The sequence below is a fragment of the Pipra filicauda genome, unplaced genomic scaffold (genome assembly GCF_003945595.2).
Source record: "Pipra filicauda isolate LSUMZ 115617 unplaced genomic scaffold, ASM394559v2 scaffold110_size2237424_pilon, whole genome shotgun sequence".
Lineage (NCBI taxonomy): Eukaryota > Metazoa > Chordata > Aves > Passeriformes > Pipridae > Pipra > Pipra filicauda.
In genome coordinates, this window is record NW_024103552.1 from 1,334,293 (window position 1) to 1,359,146 (window position 24,854).

General features: G+C 36.8%; 1 protein-coding gene across 2 annotated transcripts in view; it reads left to right on the forward strand.

Annotated features, from left to right (window-relative positions):
* The window catches only part of STK3 (serine/threonine kinase 3), a 127,474-nt gene that overhangs the window by 19,610 nt on the left and 83,010 nt on the right, over positions 1–24,854 (forward strand). For both annotated transcript variants that reach the window (XM_039382383.1, XM_027717547.2), the window contains exons 5-6: positions 7,580–7,744; positions 8,152–8,319. In XM_039382383.1, coding sequence (XP_039238317.1) covers positions 7,580–7,744; positions 8,152–8,319 — 333 coding nt within the window. The remainder of the gene's footprint in view (positions 1–7,579; positions 7,745–8,151; positions 8,320–24,854) is intronic.

A 24,854-nucleotide genomic window follows, 5' to 3' on the forward strand; every position in this document is an offset into this window, starting at 1 on the left:
GCAGAGCTGCATGTTTGTAGTGCTCAAGCCTGCCCATCCTTCCCACTTGTTTTTGAGGAGCCTGCATCCGTCTCTCTCAGCATGCTAGTTGTGTGAGCCCTCCCTTTGTGTCTCTAATTCCAGTGACATGGCAGCTGTGCACAGACTGACAGTTCTTCCAGTCTGCATCACAGACTCTATACTTTTGTACACAGGGTTTCAGTTGTACCCTCTGCCCTACTTCCTCTTAAAGGGAGTGAGAAAACCTTTGGAATCCCATGTGATATGTGCTTCCTCATTCTCTGTTCCTACACTTGCCTGAAGGCTTTGCTTTTTGTTCTCTGGTGAACCTTGTTTAAAGCTCTTCCCACTAGGTTAGCAAAGATACTCTTGACCTCCTTGGTCAGGTAGATCCTGTTTCTCCCCAGTAGTCCTCGTTCCTCTGAGGATCCTGTGTTAATAAAAACACTAATGCTTTCTAGCTATTAGCAGGCCTGCTGGAAGGTGGTGATCAGCAGGTGCTTCTGCTTGAGGCTTTACCCTTGTCTGATAGGATCAAGAAGACTACCATGCTGATCCTTGTTCGCTTATACAGGTTGTCCAAGGTTTCTCTTGGTGGTGCTGTCAGGACCAGGGGGGATGGTATGAACAGGTGTGTAGTTTGTGAGCCAAGTGATCAGTTTGCAAATGTGTTTTATATAATGATAAAGTTGATTTTAAACAGTGACAACAGATAAGCGCTTCATGTTGGAAAGGTTGTATTGTTTTAGCAGACCTGTGGTAAGGACTTCCAGTGAAGTTCTTGACCTTATTCACAACGCTTTGTCAGAAAAGGTCTTTAAACAACCAAACTGTCTAAGTTGGTGCTGATCACAACTATGTGTAGACATGACAAATACATGTTGTTGTGCTACTGAATCATAGTTAAAATCTGTTTCTCATGTTAGCTGTGCTTAGTGCAGTGCTGAAGAGGCTCTCTACTTCTCTGCATTACTTCTAAGGTTCTGCTTAACATTTGGTTCAGTACTTCATAGATGTCGTAGAGCAAGCTGGAACTTGGTAGTGAAGAATAAGGGCTGAGGAGTCTGACTTTCATATTCTCATCAGTTCTTGATCCCCCTATGTCTTTGTTTAATGTTAGCTAATGTTAAGCATTGACCATGAGAGGTGCTTGATATTTCCTGAAACAGTTTTCCGTATGAGCCACTGGATATGTCTTAGATAATTTTACATTGCTGCTAGGCTATAGTAATTTTCAAATTTCAGATAGAAGATTGATGTATTAGCACTGTCTTTAATTATCTAGTATAAAAATGCTAATTTAATGAGAAGATGGAGTCTGTTGCATATTATATGCAAGAAAAATTACAAAAGTTGTTACAGGGATTACACAGTGAAAAACAAATCTGAAAAAATACCAACACTGGTCATCACCTGTGCAGTGAATGTTTGTTGTTATGTTTATTACAGCGTATTTGCTGTAAGATTTTACATGCAGCTTGACTTGGGCTCAGTAAGAAGAATAACTCTTGCTGCCTCCCTTCATATGATCCTGTGCCTAAGTTGTTATTCTCGAGTAAAACTGGTAATTTTCCTATGATAGTGAGTTCTTATTCTGCCCATTACAGTAATATTGAGGTGTCTCCATGTTATAATATAGGAGTAGGTAGAGATTATCTGAAAGTCTTGAAGCAAACCTTGTTATCATAAGTAATTTAGATGACATGATTTGGTATCTCACTCAAAGACAGGCTGTGATTTTGTTTGAAGAGCACTATCTTTACACAGAGCATGCAGATCTGCTTATAAAACAGAGCTGAAATGTAATTGCTCTGAAAGGGAAGCTCAAGGAAAGTGATTTCAGGAGAGTGTAGTCTTATTGAAGTTTGTAGCAGGCAGTGGGAACTAGAATCTACCATTGACTTTGGGCTAGAGCCGCAACCCTAACAGCTCTTTCTCCTTGAAGCTTTCTGCCTTAATTCCTAAGTTACATGTCAAATATTACAAGCGGGAATGGTATCGTTGTAGCTGTCGTCTCTTCTCCCGTGCTTATTTGCTCACCTTCCTACATCTCAGGTTTTTAGTTAGTCCAGCTTCTTCATGTAAATGAATAATAGGAGAGTTGTGTGATTATGATAAGATGGGTGATGTCCAAGCTTCACAGCTTCTGGTGGAAGAATTCCTCCTTTATTTGCCATGAGAGTGGACCTACCCAGTGTGCTCAACCTACTCAGACTGTTTAGATGCAGTAAGCTGATACTTCCTGGAAGCATCAGGCTTAATGTGCATGTATTAGTGTAAAAAGAGCAGCTGGGAATGGACTTAGGCAGTTAAAGCAATTCAGCTGACCCAGACCCCTTTAGAGGGGCCCTCAGGAAGGAGAATGACTGTGAGCAGAGAATCTATAGATGAGTTGTCCCAACAGCTGTGTGGATTAGGTGGTGTGTGATAGACTGTATAAATGCACCCTTAAGTCCCCTTTGTGCGTGGCTTCCATAGCCAGTTAGACATAAATATGTGGATTAGCTGGTCTCTTACTAGATGTGGAACACCTGAATTTGCTGCCATCTGTTTTGCTCCAAATTTTGATTTTAAAATGCCTAATGTTTTTATGTAGGCTGTAGAGTTGTTCACCTTTATTATTCACATTCCTTTTGATACATAACCTGCATGTGGTTTTGATGATGAAGGATTAGAAGTTGCTCCATGGCTGACTCATATTTAGAGGGTAGCACCAACCGATCAAAGAAACAGAGCATACAGAATTAGAACAGCCAGCAATTAGAACAAGCAGATAAATGTTCCACAAGATTTTAAGTGAGGATCTTAACACAAATAGAAATCAGAAACAAAGCAGAAAGGTTATGACTGTGAAATTATATTAAGGTGCAAGGTATAGAACATGCTGTGCTGATGGAAGAATGATGCTGTGTGTTTAAAAACTCAGAATAAAATAAACCAACTCTTTTACAGGAAACATATTGCCCACACAGTTTGATCAGGAATAGTATGGTATAAGCACGATACATTCAGATCGGGATAACAACACTGACCGGAACATATTTCTAGTATTAAAGTAATAAAAAGTTGTGTTTCTTCTATTTGTTCTCTCTGGTGGTTATAAATGGCATTACTTGTATGTCAATGTCTAACTACTACTAGAACTAGAGAGTACTGGGTATTGAGTAGATGGCAAGTTGTGTGGTGTGGCAAAGCATGTTATGGGCTGATTCTGTACTTAGTTGTTTGTAAATTGAAAGTCACTTGAAGGGACACAGACACTCCACTACCTATGTAATGACTTTTAACCATGCTTATGAAGAGAGCCTCTGATTCAGGGTAAAGAAGGTAGGAGACGTAATTAGGAAGTATTTTGATGTGGATTTTAAGAGTTTATTTGTGGTTTTGTAAGATTTTTTGAATAAATGAATAGTTGGAGGAGCTTTGGATCTGGTTTTATGTACTTTGGTTCCTAGTTGCTTCCAGCAGTTGATAGGCTCAAAAAGTGTGTCTGCCTACTTTTATTCTACCAAATTCCATCAGGTTTGCATTAGTTCATGTATCACCTAGTCTCTATATGATGTAAAGAAGAACTATATGTTATATTTTGTTGTATTTAAAAAAAATAAAAGTATTTTTATCTGTTTCCCAAAACCCCATTTTTTTCCTATCTTGTAAATGTGAAGACATAAGCCATTGATGCATTTAGGTAATCTGTCTTCAGGGATATATCCTTTTCATACAAGTTTAGAATGATGGAATGCATTGTAAAATCCAAATGGTGTTAACTTTTATGCTCATCATAGGGGAAAACTAGACTAGAGTAGAATAGAATATAATATTTCAGTTAGAAGGGTTCTAAAATGATCATCTTGTCCTACTTCCTGTCCAGTTCAGGGCCGACCAAGCACATGTTGTTCAGGGCACGATCCGAATGCTTCTTATACTCTGACAAACTTGGGGTATCCACCTCCTCTGGGAAGCCTGTTCCACTATTTGACCACCCTCTCAGTAAAGAAATGCTTCCTAATGTCCAGTCTAAGCGTCCCCTCATGCAGCTTTGAACCATTCCCCCATGTCCTGTCTCTGCATACCAGGGAGAAGAGCTTAGCACCTCCCTCTCCATGTCCAATTCTCAGGAAGCTCTAGAGAGCGGTGACGTTGCCCCTCAGGGTCATTTTGTCCAAACCAGACAAGCCCAAAGTCCTCAGTCCCTTCTCACAGGACATTGCCTCCAGCTCTTTCACCAGCTTTGTTACCCTCCTCTGGACACATCCTTGTTTAATTGTGGGGCCCAGAACAGCACACACTGCTCAAGGTGAGGCTGTTACAGCGGGACAGTCGGCTCTGTTGACCAGCTGGTGATGCTGAGTTTGATGCACTCCAGGAGCTGTTTGCCCTCTGGGCTCCCTGGGCACACTGCTGACTCCTACTGAGTCTGCTGCTGACCAGCACCTCCAGATCCCTTCCTGCAGGGCTGCTCTCCAGTCAATCCTCTACCAGTTTGTATTTGTGCCAAGCGTTACTCCATCCCAAGTGCAGAATACGGCATTCAGACTTGTTAAATTTTGTGTCATTAATCACTGCCCAGTGATTAATTGATCCAATCTGTCTAGATCCCTCTGCAAGGCTTTTATCCAAGCATCTCCCAGTTTAGTATCCTCAGCGAATTTGCTAATGGTGCATTCAACTCCTGCATCCATATCATTGATAAAAATACTAAACAGAGCTGGCCCTAGAATTGGGCCCTGAGGTACATCGCTGGTAACAGGTTGCCAGCCAGATGTAGCCACATTCACTACAACCCTTTGAGTGCTGTTCCTTGGCCTCCAGCTCGCTGTGTACCTGCTCATCTTAGAGAAGGATGCTATGAGGGACAGTATCAAAAGCCTGTGTATTTTGATGTTTAAATACTTTCTTTTGTAACACTTAGTCATGCTAGAGTGTTCCTTTGCTGATGGTCTCCAGATGGTGCATCACGTTGAAGTACTCTAGAACTCTCTTCTAGTTTGCTAGACTCTCACTCCATAGATTCTTTGTCAGTCTCTGGGTTCCAGTGTTCTGTTAGCCTCTCCTTTTGAAAGTTAGATTTTGCCATGTTGCTACAGAAGCCCTTTTCCGTCTAGAGGTGATCCAAAGATCTCTGTCTGGTTTAACTACTAATTTTTAAAGAATTAAATCTAGGTATTTACTGCCTTTGGAACACAACGTACTGAAGAAAGATCTTGGCAGTGTCTTCTAGGCACAATTTCTTGTAATACTTGTTCTAGGTGAAAGTGGGAAGTGAGTTGTATGCCTGTCTTGCTAGACATTTGTCAGTGCTCAGGATAATTTTTTGTTGCATGTTCAGGATTAACTGCATGAAAGTATTTGGAGATTCAGGACATTTTATTGTTTCTGAACTTGGGTGGATTTGGCAAAGCTCTGGCAGAAAGTGTTACACTCAGCATGTCTTAAACCATTCTTGATATGGTGTTTGTTAACAGCCAGAGTATAAATTGCCTGCGGATGATTGTCTGCAGATGATCACAGTTTTAGTGATTCATCATGGAATTATTAGCTCATGTAATGAGAATTGTCTCTTTCTGCAAATATCTTTTTGACCATGCTTCAGTTTATCTTACAGTTGATTTAAAGTCCCTTCTTGCTTGACTCAAGAACGGGTATATGGTTTTACGCCCATGGCATAATACCGGGAAAAGCATCTTATTTGAGCTGTGTATAACAGTTCTCCTGACATAGAGTCCTTTGAAGCAGCATAGCAGTCAGCATAAAGTAGCACAAATAAAGGCTTTGAGCAATGTGCTGCTGAATAGAAACACTGAAAGATCTCAGAGATAAATGGCAGGCAAGGAATGCACAACGTGCAGCAGAGACGGTAACTGCTTGGCTTGGAGCTTGGAGCTAACGCCGCCACCAGTTTCATCCTCTTGCATAGAGCAAGGTTTATAAAAGTCACTGGGACTCCTTGAGTATAACAACACATGTACTTACTTGGAAAGCAGTGCCAATTTGAGCAGCTCCTACTCTGCTTTGTCCTTGTTGACTATAATAGAATCATAGAATCAACTGGGTTGGAAAAGACCTCTGAGATCAAGTCCAACCCTTGATCGAACACTATTGTGCTTACTAGACAATGGCACTAAGTGCTATGAATTAAATCTGGGAACTGATTTGTTGGAAAAATAATTTGGCAGACAAGTTTGTTTTTAACTAGGGTCTGCTATAGTTGGTCAGTGGAGGGACTGACACCCAGTGGGAATTACTGCTGAAGGTTGCAGTGAAAGGAGGAACTGGAGCTTGGCACTGCTGTTTAAATAAATGTGTGTGTAACTGTGCCCTTGGGCTCCACACCCAGGTTTTATGACACTGGATAGAACCTGGAGTAGGGAAGCTGTTCTGTTTGTTAAATAATTAAAACTTGTTATGAGCAGCTCAAGTGCAGATAATCTTGCTGACTAATATTTTTTTCTTTCTGTTGAGTCATTCTATTGGTTTGATCATGCGTGGGTTTTTTGTTTCTTATGGGCTTTTGGTGGTAGTTGTTTTTTGGAGGGAGGTGTGGATGTGTACCAATGCTTTTAAAACTGAAACTGGAAGGAGTTGCTATTGCTTAATTTAATTTCTGTGTAGGACTGGAAAATTAGAGAAAGGGAAAAAATGCAACCCAGCATTGCAGCCAAATTAGAGTATTTGTCTTCAGTTTTGCAGTTTCTTGCATTTCTAAGAATGTGTCAAGTTCATTTGCTTAGTTCTTATATTAAAGCATCAATGTACTGTAATTAAATAGCATTTCCGTTATATGAATAGGTTCTTTGTATTTCCTTGAGAAATTGCATCACATGGAATTAATTATGTTTTTGTGGTTTTGCTTTTAATCTAGAATAAATGCTGATGAAAATCCGAGAAGTGTTCTCAGGGGAGTCTGGTATCTGAAAAAGAGGCTCTTACTGTTTCTTTGATAACACTTGTTCAGGATCTTATGTGTCCCTATTATGTTGATCTAAAGCAATGGGGATAAACAACTGCTAACTGATGACTTAGTAGTGATGTGTTGTTTATAAAGCAAACAAATGAAAATATATCTCAAAAAGAGGCTCTTACTGTTTCTTTGATAACAGTTGTTCAGGATCTTATGTGTCCCTATTATGTTGATCTAAAGCAATGGGGATAAACAACTGCTAACTGATGACTTAGTAGTGATGTGTTGTTTATAAAGCAAACAAATGAAAATATATCTCAATTTCATTTCACTGTGTTGTGTTTCCTGTGGTAATGAAATGTCTGTCAGCTTATTGCCACTTGACTTGCAGCTTATTCTGTCATTTGTGGTGGCATATGATTCTGCAACATATTAAAGTTGAGAGAAACATTTTGGACTTTCAAGTCTACACATCTTTTTTTTATAGTATGTGTTTAATAATTGAATTTTTAATGATTTTGTTTTGTGCTTTAAAACTGAAGTTTTTCTGGTCTACTAAAAAAAAAGTCAAGCATTGTTATTATTTATGATAATCACTATGACGTGATCATGTTTTAAATAGTTCAAATATATCCACCTTATGTGTATATCTGAAAATGGTTTTGTATTTTCTTGCAGCTAACAGAAGATGAAATTGCAACTATTCTGAAATCTACTCTTAAAGGACTTGAATACTTGCACTTTATGAGAAAAATACATAGAGATATAAAAGCTGGAAACATCCTTCTTAACACCGAGGGACATGCAAAATTAGCTGATTTTGGTGTGGCTGGCCAGTTAACAGTAAGTACCTGTACAAAGATATTTTAAAAATGTTTAGTGCTTCTAACCATGTTCTTTTACCTTTGTCTTCCGCCTTGAATTTTGTGTCTAAGTGACTAGTGGTAATGGCAGAACTAACATTCCTTATCATGATGAATATTTAGTGTATTGCAGGGCTATAGTTGGTTTTGTAACCCAGTGTATGTCAAGTGCCTGATGATCTCACTTTAAATTTTAGTTTGATGTTTATGATTATTACCACCTATCTGGCCTCTGTAGGATGATGGGCTGAATCAGTTTGGTCTTAATTGAAAGTCACTACCATTTGACCTTTAGGTGGCTAATTTAACTTTTAAATATAGAATTGATATCAAATTAATCTGAAAATAAGCATCTCTGTTTTAATTGCATAAATAATATAATTACAGGATACCATGGCAAAACGTAATACTGTTATAGGAACTCCATTTTGGATGGCTCCTGAAGTAATACAAGAGATTGGCTATAACTGTGTAGCAGACATCTGGTCCCTTGGTATCACTTCAATAGAAATGGCTGAAGGAAAGCCTCCATATGCAGATATTCACCCAATGAGGGTAAGTGTGTGGTGGTGGTTTTTATTTGTTGTATTTAAAAAAAACCCTCTGCAAACGCACAAAACATGCAAAAAACCCTAATAGTGGAACCTTAAAACTGTATGTTTATGAATGGACATTTTAAGACTGACAGGTTTTACTTTCTGTGTTGCTTCCTATTTACTCACTTGCCTGTGTTTTAACACGTTTCTGTAAGGTTTCAGAATGCCTTTATTGCCACATGAGAGGGAGTTAAAGCAGTAAGCATTTAATTGGCTTGAAGGCAAAATATAGAGCCTTGTGCATGCTGAACCTGCACTTGGAGAGTTCTATCACCAAGAGTCCATCCTCCTTTGAAAGGCAGTTTTGAATTAAAGGTGACCTAAAGAAGGTTTCAGAATTGTCCTATGTGAGCAGTGCTAGTATTAGTAACACCTGACAGCTTTTATTTATTAGTGACTCTTACAGTCTCTTCTGAATTAGTTTACTTTTTGTAAAATAAAATGTAAATAGAAGTAATCACTTCACTTGGAGAAGTTCATGGGAGTCAATGTTTGTCTAGGAATAACTTGCCACTGTTAGTCATACTTTTATTATTTTTGTAATGAGCTTATAGAATAGCTATGATGATTGCACTGAGCATCAATAAACACTCCATTCTTAAATTTTTTATATCTAAAGCCCATTTTATATTAATAAGGCACTTTATATTGCCTAAAGCATATCTTTTTTCAAAAAACTCTTTGTAATTGGCTGCAAAAATGGCATGCATACTATATTATTTTATTCAGTTTCCTTTTACCTCATATATCAGGATCTTAATATAAGGAAACCACCATTATCAAAAGAAAAGGTACTGTTCATATGTGATTACGGTAGGGTGTTGCTTGTATGAGCTGAAGTGTATTTAGTGCTGTTGGGTTCTTGATTTTTGTTTGTGGGTTCTTGGCTTTTGGTTGTGTGTGCTTTTGGAGCAGGGATGTTTCCTGAAATTTCATGGCAATGTGCAACTGTTAAAACTAGTGAGTGTTTTGCAATTTAGAAACATAACATAATTTTGTAAGCAAATTTTAGTAGTTTTTCTGCACCATATTTTTTTCTGTGTAATTAACTGTTTTTAAATTACAATTCAAACTGAAAATACTCGGATGAAATCTGTGAAGAAAATAAGTATCTCTGAAGCTTGTTTTTGATGGGAATTTAAAATGAAATAACGTCTAAATAATATTTTGAAGAATGATTGATGAAAAATTAAATTTATCAAGTGGCTGTGATTTTTGGTTATATTCTAATGAAAATGTCTTAATCACATCTCAGTAACATCACTGTATGTAGTTGCACTAGCTATTGAAAGGTGAGGACTGCATTATCAGTGAGGATTTTTATGTGCATGACAATAGCTGCTTATAAATCAAAGGTCACTGAGTTTGAATGCTTGTGGATCTGTTCAGTTCTTGCAATCAAGTGAATGCTCTCAAAGGCCAAAGCAATTTAACACGACAATTCTGGATTACACAGAACATGCATTTTTGTTAATAAATTACGTTACGGTTTTTAAGGGCTTGTATGCAGTTAGTGCTCTTTTGTATATTTGATACCTACAGTTTTTCTTAATTTTTATTAGTGAGTTGTTACAGTGGTTAACAAGAAATACACAGATTTAAGTTGCAATAGGTTTCCTGGTGTCATATGATACAACTTCACAGGACTTTTGGACATATGTAGATGCTTTCCTACTTTGTTTTAGTTATGACATAGAATTGATACAGGCAAGCATGAAAGCTTGGGCAAATTTTCATTGCTTTTTCTAGATGTTGCTTGAGTTCTGTGGTATTTATGTAAGGCACAATTTTGTTGCCTGGGAATGCACAGTGAAATTACCGTGTGCGCTATTTTGCTATAGGCTGGTTGGCACTACCACAAAGGTAATGCATTGCCAGTAGGCCATTTCCTTGTCAACTGCATTTACAGCTTAATAGAAATATTACATGACTTTAAACAAGTGTTTTGGCAGAGAGGAAGTAGCAGATTCCATGCAAACAAGCATAGCTTCCTCTGCTTAACCACACTCTAACTACTCCAAAGAATTGTATTCGTTTCAGCTGGGAAAGAAGAAGCGGGGGGTGCAAAATGGAATTTTGGGGGTGGGGGGAAGAAAAAGCGGGTTTTTTCTGCTTAGGTGTTACTGTAGTAGTATATTTGACTGCATAAGTGTCTTCAATGCTATTTCACTTGTTTCTCCTGCAAACCTGAGTTCAGCAGGACTTGTAGTTGTCATACTTGGTTTGAGACTCAAAGGTCAAGACCACTTGCAAGCTCAGTAGTTCTAATGCTTTATTCACCGAAGAATTATGAAATACCTCACAGATTCTATGGGTCTGTTTCTGCCTTTGCTAATGATGAAAAGTGAAACTTCTCTATTTTCTACATTAGGGGTTTTTTTCCAAAGAAGGAGTGTTTTCAAGTAGTTTTAAAGGAGGGAAAAATACAGATGTCCTTAAGATTACCCTAAAACATGGTGATACAGCCACTAGAAATAGCAAGGAATTTGCTGATAAGTCAAAAAATCACTCAAACCTAGATAATTTAACCCATCTAACAGGGCTAAAAGCATGTTGATTGCAGTAGACTGTGCAACAACCAGGGTTAATGTGTCTGACAGTGTTTGCATCTGCCTTTGATTGCTCTGCTGGGATGAGCACTTAGGAATTTATAGTGGAGCTGATTAAAGGGGAATTCAGTGTGGTTCTAGAACAAGACTCAATCCCACTCTGAAGCTTCAGTGATGTTTTAACAGCTATACTCCTGTGTTCCCCATTGACTGCAGCATGTATGCTGTCCTGTAGTGATAAAGTATTTGTTTTAACAGTGTCAAAATTTAATTCAAACCATTAAATGTTTTGTTCAGTCACTCCTCATCATGTGCTATCTGTCCTTTTTAATTTCTAAATTCCTTTTTTTTTAGTCTGTAGTCAAAGCATAGAGACTGGCACTATTTTGCTGTAGTAGTTGTGATGTTGCTTTTTTGCTGAAAATTGGTAACATCCTTTTGAAATATTCTCAGTCTTTGCTAATCAAGACATGATCTCAAAATGTCACATAAGATTGTTCCTGGTGGAAGATTGTTTAAGTTGCAAAGTTTTTATTTGATCCATCTACTGCTGATATTTGGCTTTATTAACAAGTAGCTTAATAACACTTTGCTATAAAGCTGATCTTAAACCTTAAAAATGGCTGTTTTTTGAGATCCTTTCTATAGACCACCTTACTCCCTTACCCAAATTTTTCCTTATGTTCGTGCAATGACATAATTAGTTATTCCTGTGAGGCTGAGGATCAAGTGTGGGCTGCTGGTGTTAGAGACAGCCTGTCCTTAGCCAGGAGTTCCTGAGCTTTCTGTTAAGCAAGCACTAATGTTTTTGTGGCCTCACATGAAGTTGGATAAAGGAATTAATGTTCTGAAAAGTTAACCTGGTAGAAACCTGCTAGAACTGAGCCAGTGAAGTTGTAGGAGCCTGTAGGTGGACAGGAAAAATGGTTGAGACCTTTAGACCAACTATAGTACTGCAATGTGTGTTTTATAAAATTTGCTCTTCTTTGCAAGGTCAACAGTTAATGACGGGTTGGTGTGCTTCAAATAAATGCTGGTAGCTTGCTTAAAAAGGAGAAGACAAAAAGCCAAAAAACCTCCAGACTCTTTTCTTTCATGCTTATCAAGCATCTGCAATAATTCACGTTGCTGTGGTGTGGAAGAAGCTGGTGGTAGATGTGTTTTTCAACACTTCATAGTATTGGTTTTTGTTTCTTTATGGTGAAGTTTGTTGGAAATGGACATGTGGGCATCACATGTTCTTAAGTGATTTGGAAAAAGCCAATTCGAACTGCTTCCATTTGCCTTAAGTCTAATCACGATATTTATTTTTCCATGGAATTTACCCAGATTATCCATGCCTCCTGCTTAGCCCATGTCACTTCCACCCTGGACTAATCTGTTTGTAATAACCTTTTATTCCTGATGTATCTGGTAACAATCTACCATTTCCTAGTTTTTTATTCTCGATATATTGTGTTAAAACTGGAGATTGAAGTGAGAATTATTGCTCTGTAAAGCTGTAAGAAAAAAGGAGGTGTCAGTTGGAGCATATCAGTCAGATTGGGACCACTTTTTCAGCCATTGAGAAAATGGTTTCCTCCATGCCTTTTGTGCCAGAAGTTGAGGAGAGGAAAAAAGAAAAAACATTTCTGGGGATGTCAGTTGTCTTTCTTTGTAGTCACTCCTGCATTTCTTCTCTTCAACAGGTGGTGTTATCGGTTTATTATTTTCTCTGAGAGTTCACCTATCTTATCTCAGCATTACTGCTTTTAAATTCATGTAGGTTTGTAAAAGTATATTATATGGTTTTCTTATTTTAGTGCCTTTGCTTATCTTTAGAAAAGACTTTGAATTAACTTTTAAAAGTCCTTTACCTTTTAAGAACTTTCTATGAGATACTTTGTTAATTTATAACTTAAGATCTTGCCTGCTGTATCAAGATAGAGTGAGCTAATATTTAAAGAGTTTAAAATATGGATATTTAATTGTACATTACTGCTCATTATTTTACTACTCTTCTAAATCTTGTGGAAGAATGACAGTGAGCTACGATGATACCAGGGGCATGTAATGTGTGTTTGCAGTGGGGGGCCCAAGACCCTGATGTGATACAGTTGAGACAGCTTGGAGAAGCATGTGTTTCGGCTGCAGGTTTTTCAAAGAGCTGTTGGAAGACCTTTGGACCTCTCTAGGCCTTTAAATGGAATTTTTCCATTTGCTTTAAACAGATCTAAATGCAGGCGATGGCTGCAGAGGAGTGGTATTCCTACCTTTTCCATTTTCAACACCCATTTCTGCTGGAACCAGCATTTAGCTGGCCACATGATGAGCTGGATCAGAAAATGAATCCATCTGAAAACTAACCAAGTAACAAGAAGTAGTTTTCACTAACATTGTTAATGTGATACTTGAACTAGGTGGGAACAAAAATGTGTGGCTGGAACTGGTATGAGAATTGGGTCATCTGTTTTTGGCCATCAGCCAAATTGACTGAAGATAATTGCAAAACCAGAGTCTCAGCTGGCTATTTGTAAATTTATTATGATTAAAACTTAATAATTATTTGGAGAAACTCCTGTACATATAAGCTATAGCTGTAGGTGCAGTGCTGCCATGCTGGTTTTGCTGCTCTGGATTGCTTTAACATTTGAGTGCAGAATCTGAGGGAAGGGGAAGAGAATTCTCTTCCTTTTTCTGATAGACTGGTGCCTGTAGACTGCAGAGCTTCTCTGAAGATAAATAAGGCCTTTAAAAATGCTTGTTTTAAGGGACAGACTGACATTTTTGTAGCTGTTTGGACTTTTTCTGGTTGGGCATATCAATAAAATTAGACAGGATACGGCAGAACTTCATGGGGGAAACTTCCAGTGGCCCTCAGTTTGCATGCAGCTGAAGGCAGGTGTTGCTTCATAATATATTTGCCTCTGTAGTGCTATTTATAGCCAAAATTTAAAATAGATGTTATAACTTTATTCAAGGAAAAAAAGTGAGCACAATTAATTCCAGATAGTATTTGTCTAATAGAAAATAAAGTATGTTCTCTATATAGATTGGGGAAAAAAAAGTAAAAAAAAAAAAAAAAAAAAAAAAAAAAAAAAAAGAAAAAGCCAGTGTCAACTGTAAGGAAGTGTGACTTAGTTTATTTAAGGATTCTTAAAAAAAGAAAACTTTAAATTTTCATTTAAATATGCTGCTACTTCAAATCAGTAAATAACCTGTCCACTTAATTTGATCAAAATGTGAATTATCGTATGACATTTTTTGTATGAATAAAACACCAAACCAGATGAGACAATACTGTCAGCAGTACGTTAAAAAAAAAGGTGCCAAATGCTTTTTCATTCAAGATTTATTTCACTTGTCAGAAGAAATGTATTTATTTATTTCTTTTTAACAAGTGATCAATGTTTATAGAGCTTAAACAGACCTCCTCCTTACCTCAGCTGCTTCTGGTGTGGTAAGTTATTGCTGAGGTATAGACCAGTTCCCAAAACCCTGTTCATAATTTGACTCCTTTCAACAAGACTTCTGGAATGGAGAGATGATAAATGTTGGGCAAATTAAAATAAGTAATTGCATACATTTGAACTTGCATGTCTGTGCATGTTCCATTTTTTGTGAGCAATTACCTGATGTGATACCTAAATGAAATATTTTCATTGAATTTGTTAGAACCTTAATATCTAGATAATAGATCTACTGATCACCGGGGGAATTGCTCTTTCTGTGAGTTAAGATGACAGTTAGTGTTTGCTGTAATTGTAATGAGAATTGGACTTGCTTGTTGGGATTTTTGTCAGCGTTCTTTAATCAATATGTAAAAGCATGTTTTCTGTGGGTTGTTTTATGTTAACTTGAGAAAATACATTTCTAAATGTTCCGGAATACAATTAAGGTAACTATTAACTGTTGCAATAATGTCATTTTTACTAGGTGAAAAGAGACAATTTTTAGGTACTTGGTAATAGTGTCAGTTTGACATTACTTTTCCTTGTGGTTGAGTTATTTTTAGCAGTGGATTGAAAAGTAAATAAAGGACGAACTGCGGTCCTGCAGACAAATCGTGATTTGTCAAAGTTGCACTTGTGGCTCCTGGGTAAGGAACTCATAGAGGTGCAGAGATCCTGCTCTGTAAATTAGTCTTTTTCATTTCAAGATATATGCGGTTCTCCAAACTGAAAGTTATGATTGATGATTTTAGTTAAAATATATTTGGTGTTCACTTACATATATTTGCTGATTTCAAATGCTTTTTTTCCTTTAGCTCCTATTCTTTGTGAAAATGCTGGGTATAGATACAGACATAGTACCCTTTGAATGTAACTTCTTTTTTAGTATTTAATTCCTGCAGGATTAATGGAGGCAGTGAATTTGAAAATTCATTTTTAATTCATTTATTTGTTTGTGATCAGCCCGTCTATGGACTTATTGTAGAGGAGACAAGAATATTCTGATGAGTGAGGATGTCAACCCAGGCAAGTGCCCCCAGGGTATAATCTAGTTTCTTGTGACACAGAAATATAATTTATTCCAGTTTTTCAGCATGCCTATAATAGAATTTTAAAGAAAATTTCTCTATACCAAGCACGACTTAGCCAAGAAAGATAAATAGCATAAAAGAAATAGTATGTGAGTTGTGAATTGTCCTCGGACGCTGCAGACAAGTTTAGAGATATCTGGTTGCAAAAAATATGAAAAGTATCCTGTGATATTTTACTTATTTTCTTAAATTGCAATTGATAGTTCATTGCTTGACTTTATCAGATTAAGTTACATGTATTGAACCTCCAAGAGAATAATGCTCAAGCTTGGCAGCATCCGCTTTCCAAGACTTGACAGCTTACTATACCAAGGGATAGTATGCTTAACATCAACCCATTTCATGTGAAAGGGGGGTTGTTGTAATACTGTTTTGAAAGCAAGATAGGAAAAATACCATTTGTTCTCTGGTGAAGCTTGCTGATGATAAAAATTTTCTCCCTATTCCCCCAAGGAACTTTTTGAAGAGGTTTTGCCACATGGCTTCTCACAGAAAAGATTGAGGGATCTGCCTGGTTTACAGAACTCCTGAATGATTCAACACTAGCATTGATACAGGCACTATGAAAACATTAGAGTACTTGAGGTGTGTTTGATGATAAATAGGATGACGACCTATTCTTGTTCACATTAAAGCTTTTGGAAAAGTCTACAGTCTAATGTGTGTATTTATTGCCTTCCTATAGGTACTGCTTTTTTTGCCTACTGTTTTTTTTTTCTTGCATCTCGCTATCTTTTTTTTCCCTTCAGTAAAGAGGTGTGGTGAAAGTTCACACAGTAGAAGTGTTCCAATATAAAGTGCAGTTACAAGTATTTGTAGTTACAGAATCTGGCATAAATGTTTCATCATGTTTAGTGAATACATCTTCACTAGAATTTTCTTCATATCACTAGAAGTTTTGGAAATAGAATAAATGTTTATTACTGCTAAAAGTATGAATTCTTTACATTTTTTAATGATATCAGGTTTGCTGGTTGCATATGTGTGCAAAAAGGAAATGTTAATCTGTCATGTGTAATAAAGTAGCAGAAGCAGAGAATATTTGAAATTTGTACTGGAACTGGAGTTTAATTTGAATTAAATGGAAAACATTTATTTCATGCTTCTAAATGAGGATTTAATTAAAATTAAATTAGTTCATCTTTTTAGACTTACCCCTGAATAGGAAATTTGAAACGTGCTTCAGTTGATGGTTGTTTTTCTCTGACTTTGATTAATCACTTTCAAAGTAAGTGGAGGATCAGTACAGTAATTTCATAATTACACACAAGTGAGTTAACTTGAAACTTTAACTAAAATAACTGTAAAGGAAGTTTGATCTTGGTTAGTTTCATGTAATGCTGTGCATCTTCTGTGAATGATTCACATTTGTAGAAGTGCTAATTTGAAAAAAGGACCATGCTATTGATACTACCCATTTATTTATGAGACACTTCAGTAGGGAAATGTTTGACCAGGAAATATTATTTTTCAAAGATGTTGGAACAGTAAACAGAAGTGGAATGAAACCATGAAATTAATGGAAATATTCTCCATGACTGGAGGGAGCATTGCATCAAGCCCTACATCTGTAAGCATTGTTGAAGATTGCTTGATAGAACTGTTAATGCAGGTAAAGCCCGGAATGTATTTGCCAGACCTGGCATGGCGCCTGTTAACAGCACCCTCTGGGACTGAGCTGGCTGCTTTCTCCCTGGACAAATGTTCAACAGGCAAACAACCCCCCACCAAAAAGCTTATTCAGAAATTTTAAGTTACTGTAGATTTGCTCATTTGTGATGTCAGTAACATCACTGTAAACATAGCTGAGCCTGCAAAGCAAAATGATTTTGCTACTTGAAGATTTCAAGAAAATTTTATTTGAAATAGGTGATTTGTAGTGAATCATTGAGATGCATTAAAACTAGAATCACAGTTTTAACGAAAGACTTCTTTAATCAACTTTACAGTCACTATTGTTTGGAAAAAAAGTGCCTTTCCATCATTTGGGCATGTCATTGTATGCTGAATTTATTCAGTTTCTTTTTAACTCGCACTATGGACTTGGAAAATTATTTAGCAAGATGTTTATGCACAAATTTAGGAGAATTTATTTTACTAAAAATTCTATAATACCTTGCAGGATATAGTAAAATATACCACGGATTTATAAACTTTTAAATGAAGAGCTATATATATTTATTAGAGATGCTTCTATTTCTTTTTATTTCCTTTATCTCTCAAGTTCCAGGATTAGCACGGAATATTCAAAGTTAATTTTTATTCAAGGGTCTGGCAGCTAGCTCCATTGAAAAGGAGGGAATTTGTGTATTGCTTTTAACTGAAATATTTGGATTCTTTTATGTGACTAATGTCTTGTTAAGCCATAAAAGAACTCGGTAAACAATTTTAAGGCATTCTTGGAAGCTTGAATTAATGTTTATTTATTGAAAGGAATTGTACGTTCATTTTTTCTTAAACATCTTTTCTGTCATTATGGCTAGTTGACCTGGAGGGAGTGCTTTAGAAACTTGACTGCTATATTGCCAAATTCTAACGTATTACCATTTTTAAAAGCAAAAATGTATTTACTTGGGTTTTAGTTAAAGAGATATTTGATTTTTTTAATTGCATGAGAGAAAACTACAATCAGATTGGGAGGAAAATATTAAGCTTCTGTTGCTACTTACCATAAGATTTTTATATGCTTTAAGTCTATACTGGTTGTTTACTTTGTAAAAAAAATCTAAAAAATTGCTTAGATTGAAAGGAAGGTAAAATTTGGAATGGAGAAAGCTTATTAAGACTATATGTACCCTGTTTCTGTTATGGTATTATATTGCCTTAAAATGTACACTAGGTAATTTTTATAAAGGATGATGCATATTTAATGAAGAAATTTATTTATTTAAAAGGAAGGGTTGCCAATCAGTCTAAATTTGTTTCAGTTAAAACTTGATGGTCTAAAGACAACTTATAATCCTTTTCTTGTTATAAAGTATTGTCAAATTTGTAGTAGTATCAGTTAAGTTTATGGAAACTTTGTTTTAAAGTGGTTTAAAATAGAACTAAATCTTTAATTTGTATTTGATGGCACCTGTTTTCATTTTGTTTCCCCGGCAACACCAGTGGTATCAAAAATTGCCCGTAGACCACCCTGGTGTTAGAGAAGAATGAAACCAGCCTGGCTTTTGCATTTCAGCCTTTTATTTTACTGACTAAATACTTAGACACGTAGCACAGTCAGTACTATGTGTCTATAGTTGTGAACTAACTCAAGTGATTTGGGTTTGCCATTTAGGATTTTTGTTTTAATTAGAATTTTCTGTACTAGTGCCAGTTTGCATTGTTCTACTATGTTGGAAATGCACTGAGATATAGGAAGTATTTTTGATACCCTATACTAGAAAAAGCTGTGTTCAAAAGCTGTATTGTTCATACTTTTTAGATAACATGGTCTGTTTTTAAAGCTTTGTGGATCCAAGTTTTTATTCCAGATATAAGTTCTCATTATTTGGGAACATGGGAAAGAAATAAAGCCAACATGAGTGTTACCTCCAGATTCTGCTTTCTTCTGTGCCTCTTTACCATATCTGAAATTTCACATTGATTATGAAAACTACCTATACAGCATTCCAAACACCACAAATCTTAATGCATTATCAGTTTACGTTTCAGAAAGCAAACATGGACATAATTCTTGCAAATACTCTTTATCGTTACCTGCTTGCCTGAAAAATTCTGTTTTACTGACGGAAGTCTCCTCTGCAATGTATATTCCTGAATTCCATGCTATACTGTTGATGTTTAAAAAAAAAAAAGTTGGTGTTCTGCTGGAGCAAATCAGATTTATAGTGAGAACTACAGAAACACTGGGGAGTCTGGGAAGTTTCAGTTGTCTTGCATTTTCCATTCTCCCCCAGAAATTTATAATAATTTTGCAAGATAATGAAGTAATCTGTTTTCAGAAAAGAAAGAACCACTGATGGAATTCAAGGGAATGATGGCCCCTGTGGTACTTCCCAGTGTCCTGGTGCTGTGACTGAAGGTTTGGCAATAGAGATGCCAAACCTGCTGCTGCTGCTGCTCCTGTTTTCATGCTATGAAAATGTAAAACAGATAGCGTCAGCAAGCACAGGATTTATGGGCAAACTGATATGCATGTGTTGAAAAAGTCATCTGTTTCAAGCAGGATGTTCCTGGTGAAATATAGTAATCATGAGATCTAACAGTGGGACACAGAGCATGTCTACATGGGGCAGGTACATACAGACACAAGTGAGCTTTGCCTCTACTGTCCTCCTTTTACTTTTCTCCAAGAGTTTCTCCAGAGGAACTGTGTGTGCACTCTAAATGTCTTGCTTTTTTTTGTTTCTCTGAATAATAGTATGACTAATTTGTGCAAACTGTGGTTTTGCAATTCAGAAGTGGTTAGCATTTGATTTTTGGGAATGAACATATGAGCATGTGTGTGTTTATAACTTGTAAAACATGCTGTTGTCAAACAGATTAATTGAATTATTTAGAAAAATTGGGACAAAGTTTTAGAAGTTGATCCTTTTAACAGTCATGTGAATTGCCATGTATAGATTGTGACTCTGGAGCAACTGGTTGCATTACCACTTGCTTGGTGTGAAAATATGTGGGGTGTGAAGTAGCTGCAGGTTCTTTCTAGACTGGAAATATTACAGGTGCTAGAGAAAGGTCTTACTGCCGTCGCCCTGGAAGAACAGTAGGACACTAAAAGCCAAAGGGCATGTCTTTCTGAATGGGTGTTGGAAAGTTGCTGGGTGCTCAGGTGGCCATGCTGTCAGAGGACATGACTTGGCTCCAGCTCAGGAGCAGTGCCCTGTGTTTATGTGCATCTGTATCCAAAGTAACATACCTGGCCTCTGAGCTCGTTTGGGTGTTTACATCTCTCTGGGGAAACGATACCTTCTGTTTCAGGCTGTAATTCATAACCTTTAGTACTGGAGTCAGTCAAAGTGCCTGGACTGAGTGTGGGCACAGAAGTGCATTTCTCTGAGTGGCTAAAGCATGTGCTGCAGTAATTCTGATGCTGTCTTGTTGACTTTATGCAAGTTGAGGTTTGATTAAGATTTGGTTCAGCATAAAGTTAGCTGATACCAAGCTTAGCCTATTAAGTTTCTCTTTTAAATTAATTTACTGAAGGAGGAAGTGTATTCTTTTGCAGTGATTCTGGTCAGGCATTATGATTCCTAAAGCTGCATTAGTGTTGTCTAAAAAGGGCTTTGATAAAAATCAACTGGATTAGCATGCTCGTAATCTAAGAGTTTGTTCTTGATCCCTTAGTACTTTATCCTTTTCTTATAGATGAAGTCACTAGGTATAATGTTCATTTTTGTAAGCCATTAAGGGTCATACATGTCCTCCAGATGTTGTTTCATGCACTGAGTGCATTCTTTTCCCACAGCTGTTACCTTGATTACTCACCGATATTCAGAAAATAAAAACATGGTTAGCTCAGCTTTCTTTCACACCTCAAGGGAACTTATTTTCCATAAAATTTAGCTTTACTGTTACAGAAGAAAAAGGTCTACCGTGAACATCATAATTACGTTTGTGACACAGTTAACTGACACATGGTGACTAGAAGGAAACTGGCAACCCTGGCATTGACACAGGACCTTTTTTTTTTTTTTGCTTTTTCTAACATTACTTAGATCAAAATATTCTCTTGATGAATTTTGCCAAAATAAGTAATTTCACACTCCAGAATTTCAGCAATTGACAAAAGTCTCCACGTTTTCTGGTTTCCTTTGACAGTTACATTCTTATAAATGACCTCGCAACTGATTTAAGACAGTAAACTAGATTACTAGGGGCCAAGACTCCAAATCTGGAGCTAAAAACAACCACTGAAAATATCTTCCTTTCTATTTAAATTGGAGAATTGTTACCTAGGCTCTAGTGCAGTAGTATACAAGACAGATGATGTGACTTCTGCATTATTCCCTTGTTTAGCTTTGTTGTGTTTTTGTGATAGGAATCAAAAACTCTATCATTTCATGATCACTGTGCCCAAGACAGTCTTTAATAAACACAATTTTATTTAATTATATATTTATGTTTCACTATTTATTTGTAAACATCCAGAGAATTTTAATATTTTGTTCGTAAGAATTCTGCTAGGCTTTTGACATTGAAATGGTAGCTTTTGGTTGCTGTTGAGACTTCAGAATTTATTAACAAATAAAGATTATCATCTGTAAGAGAAATTTGTTCTACAGAGTAAAACATTATGTTTCTAATGCCTTTGCGTTTCAGATGGTGATGGTTTAAATTATGACACCAGTCCTGTGCCTTAGGGCTTGCAATTCTGTAACTTTTTTCAGATGCATCAACTAAGCATTGCCTAATTTGTTATGAAATTGAAAGAAAAGTTGTTCAATAATTCTGACTAAGTTGTGCTGCTAACATCTGTTTCATATAAAATACTGGTAATCTGATAAGAATTGAAAGAATTGTGTGATTACTAGTTTCAAATAACCATTCCAGTGATGGTCAACTAAAGATGGCTTTTCTTTCCTTGAGAGTCATTTATATGTATGGGGTGTTAAGTCCAAATGGCAGAGGAAGCTGATGCTTGGTGGCATGCAAAGGTATGTTGGTTTTGGATGCTCTTCTTTACAGAACCTCTGGCAAATTTATGAGTTATGTTTTCACTTAATAAATTTATCATTAAGTGTATTTATAATTTAACTAAAGAAATCGGTTCACTAAAAAATGAAGATGACTACTTGTTACAGACAGTTAAAATATGTATGCTTGGGGTTTTTATTTTCAATAAACATTTTTAATACAGGAACAATGGTTCTCAAAAAAAAAAAAAGATTTTGTGTCATTTGGCAGGTGCAGGATGCTTTCTGGAAGTGGACAGTATTACATGGCTCTGTTTTGAGCCAGAGTAACGGTCGGATGGTCCCTCACCATAAGTTAAGGCCGAATTTTGATACTTGGTCTGTGTTGTTAAGGTCAGGCAAGATGTGCTCAGAGGTGTTGTCTTTTTTCCCTGATTTCCACATGAATTTTAGTCTCCTCCCTTCTTATCCTTAGTGCTCTGGCTAGGCAAAGGGGAGCTCTCCAGCAGGCAAGGATGAAAAAGTAAGTAAAGCCGAAGAGGTGAAGCTTGGCAAAGTCTTCATGAGAGACTGAAGTTCTGTTTCACACAGCTTCTCTTTCTTCACATCTGTGGAAATTTTAAGTGTAAATTAATTTGATTTGCATTTTTGGTCTTCATGTATATGAAGTTGTGCATATTAAAAGAATAGGACATGCTACACTTGAATCTAATTCAGTATTTTTAAGGACAGTGTGTTTTTCCTCCAGTGTGTTAGGAATGTTAGTGAGGATGAGAACCCAGTCATGGTGATCCCTTCGCTGGGGGAAGCTCTGCTTTCAGATTTTTCAGTAGTAGTTGTTTCATCTGTATTTTGTTCTCGCTACACACCAGCTTCTTAAAGGGAAAAAACAGTGGCTGTGAGCTCAGGGTGTGCATGTGAGTGGCTGATGGGATTCACCATTTCTTAACTGCTGTACCTTGTGCTCAAGAACTTTAGAGTTATGCTTCGTCTCCAATGCAGACAGTCTTGCTAGGGGAATACATGCAAGTCTTGTTCAGAGGCAGAGCAATGAGTTTAAAAAACTTGCCCCAGAAGATAAATAGATGGGATTTTCAGTTAAAAATGAGCATTGTATTCTTTATATTTTTCCCATGGTTTTAAACTACTTCCAGACATGTGGAAACCTGCCTTCATTGAGTGAAGCTGAAGAAAACAATGACTTTTTATTTTTACTGGTGTGTGTGTATGGAGTTAGTTTTTTAGAGGTATATATGTGTGTATATAAAATCCCTATACATATCTCAATATCTATAAGTCAACTTGTGTGTGTATATATATGGAGTTAGTTTTTTATATACAGGGATATATATTTATGGATATATCTTTCAAAAAAATTTTTATATACACATACGTGAGTTCTTTGATTCTATATGCTTGCAAATAATGAATGCCCATGGATGTTTTCAGGCAGGCAAAAAAGTATTTGTTTAACTAGTTTTTTTAGATTTCCATGTTTACCAACACTCAGAAGGCATTGTTTGGTCAGTAACTTGCATGATATCTTCTTGGTGACCACAGGAGCATGAACTGTTGGTTTCTGTGTAGCTCTTTGCAAAATGTTTATGCTACAATGAACTTAAATCTCCATGTGATACTAAATCGAGATGCTTTCAGTTTTGTTGCTAAGAATGGATGCCTCAGGAATGCTAAACTTGTGTGTAGAAAATGTTTGAAGTTTATATGGGTCTTATGCATTTTCAACACTAATTGGATGTCAGATATGTCCTTTGGAGTGGAATTAACCAGAGCATCTGGTAAATCATTGTGTATTTGTCTCTATTGCTGGGCAGATTCACATGAAAACATTTTAACTTTTTTACTTTCAATCATTAGATATTGTCATATGAAAAATGCAATTACAAGCATTGTATCTCTAAAGGATTTTATCCTGGGTTTATTCAATTAAAAGTTTTGCTGCTGTTTCTAAGGTCAGCTTTTTAGTTTAATGTGCGTTTGAATTTCAAGTCAAGCAATTGACTTGCGTGTCTTTTCTCTTTACATGGTTCTCTTCTAAACTGTTGCCTGTGTCTGACATAGTAAAGCATTACAGCCCAGCAGTCTGTAACAGGCAAATTCACACTCCCTCTCTTTAGTTTTCTGTGTAAAGGAAGGGTGGAAGAATCTTGCAACTCCCTTTCCTTTTGTATGTCAGCTGATTTAGGATTGTCTATGGAGTTTGCTACTGCTTAAAATAAAGGGTTGCTTAAAATAACTGAATAATTTCTTCAAGTGAGTGCTCTTTATACTGGTTGGATAGTTTGTTTAATCATCTTTATGCCATTTCTAGTTATGTTTTTTTGTTCCCTTTAACTTATTGAAGGCTTATTCCCTTCTTCAGTGGGACATTTAAGGACAAAGAAGATAATTCACTGCACATGGGACTTGGTGGCCTTGGTTATGTAGTGCCTGGGGCTGTGCTGCAGGAAAGTCCCTTTGGAGTGTGCTGTGCTGTTTTCGAATTATTGCTTGAAAGCACCACCCCACATAGCTCCTTGTAAGGAGCCAAGAGAAACTGCCAGAGCAGTCATCAAGATACTGCCCTGTGCACTTTCAGGTCTCGCTGTCTGTTCTAGGGAAATATTTGCTTTACCACTTAGACTCAGTGCTCTCAGACTGAGTGCCGTGTCTTCAGGAAGCATGCCCAGCCTTTCTCTGCCTGAAGTTTAAGCCAGTACATTTCAGCAGCTTTCCAGCTCTTGCTGTCTTCCAATTCAGTTGTTCTCATTAATGATTTGAAGTAGATTTTGGTGCACTGTGCAGTCTGGTGTTAAGCTACATGTGTAGAGTTGCAGAAGGAAGA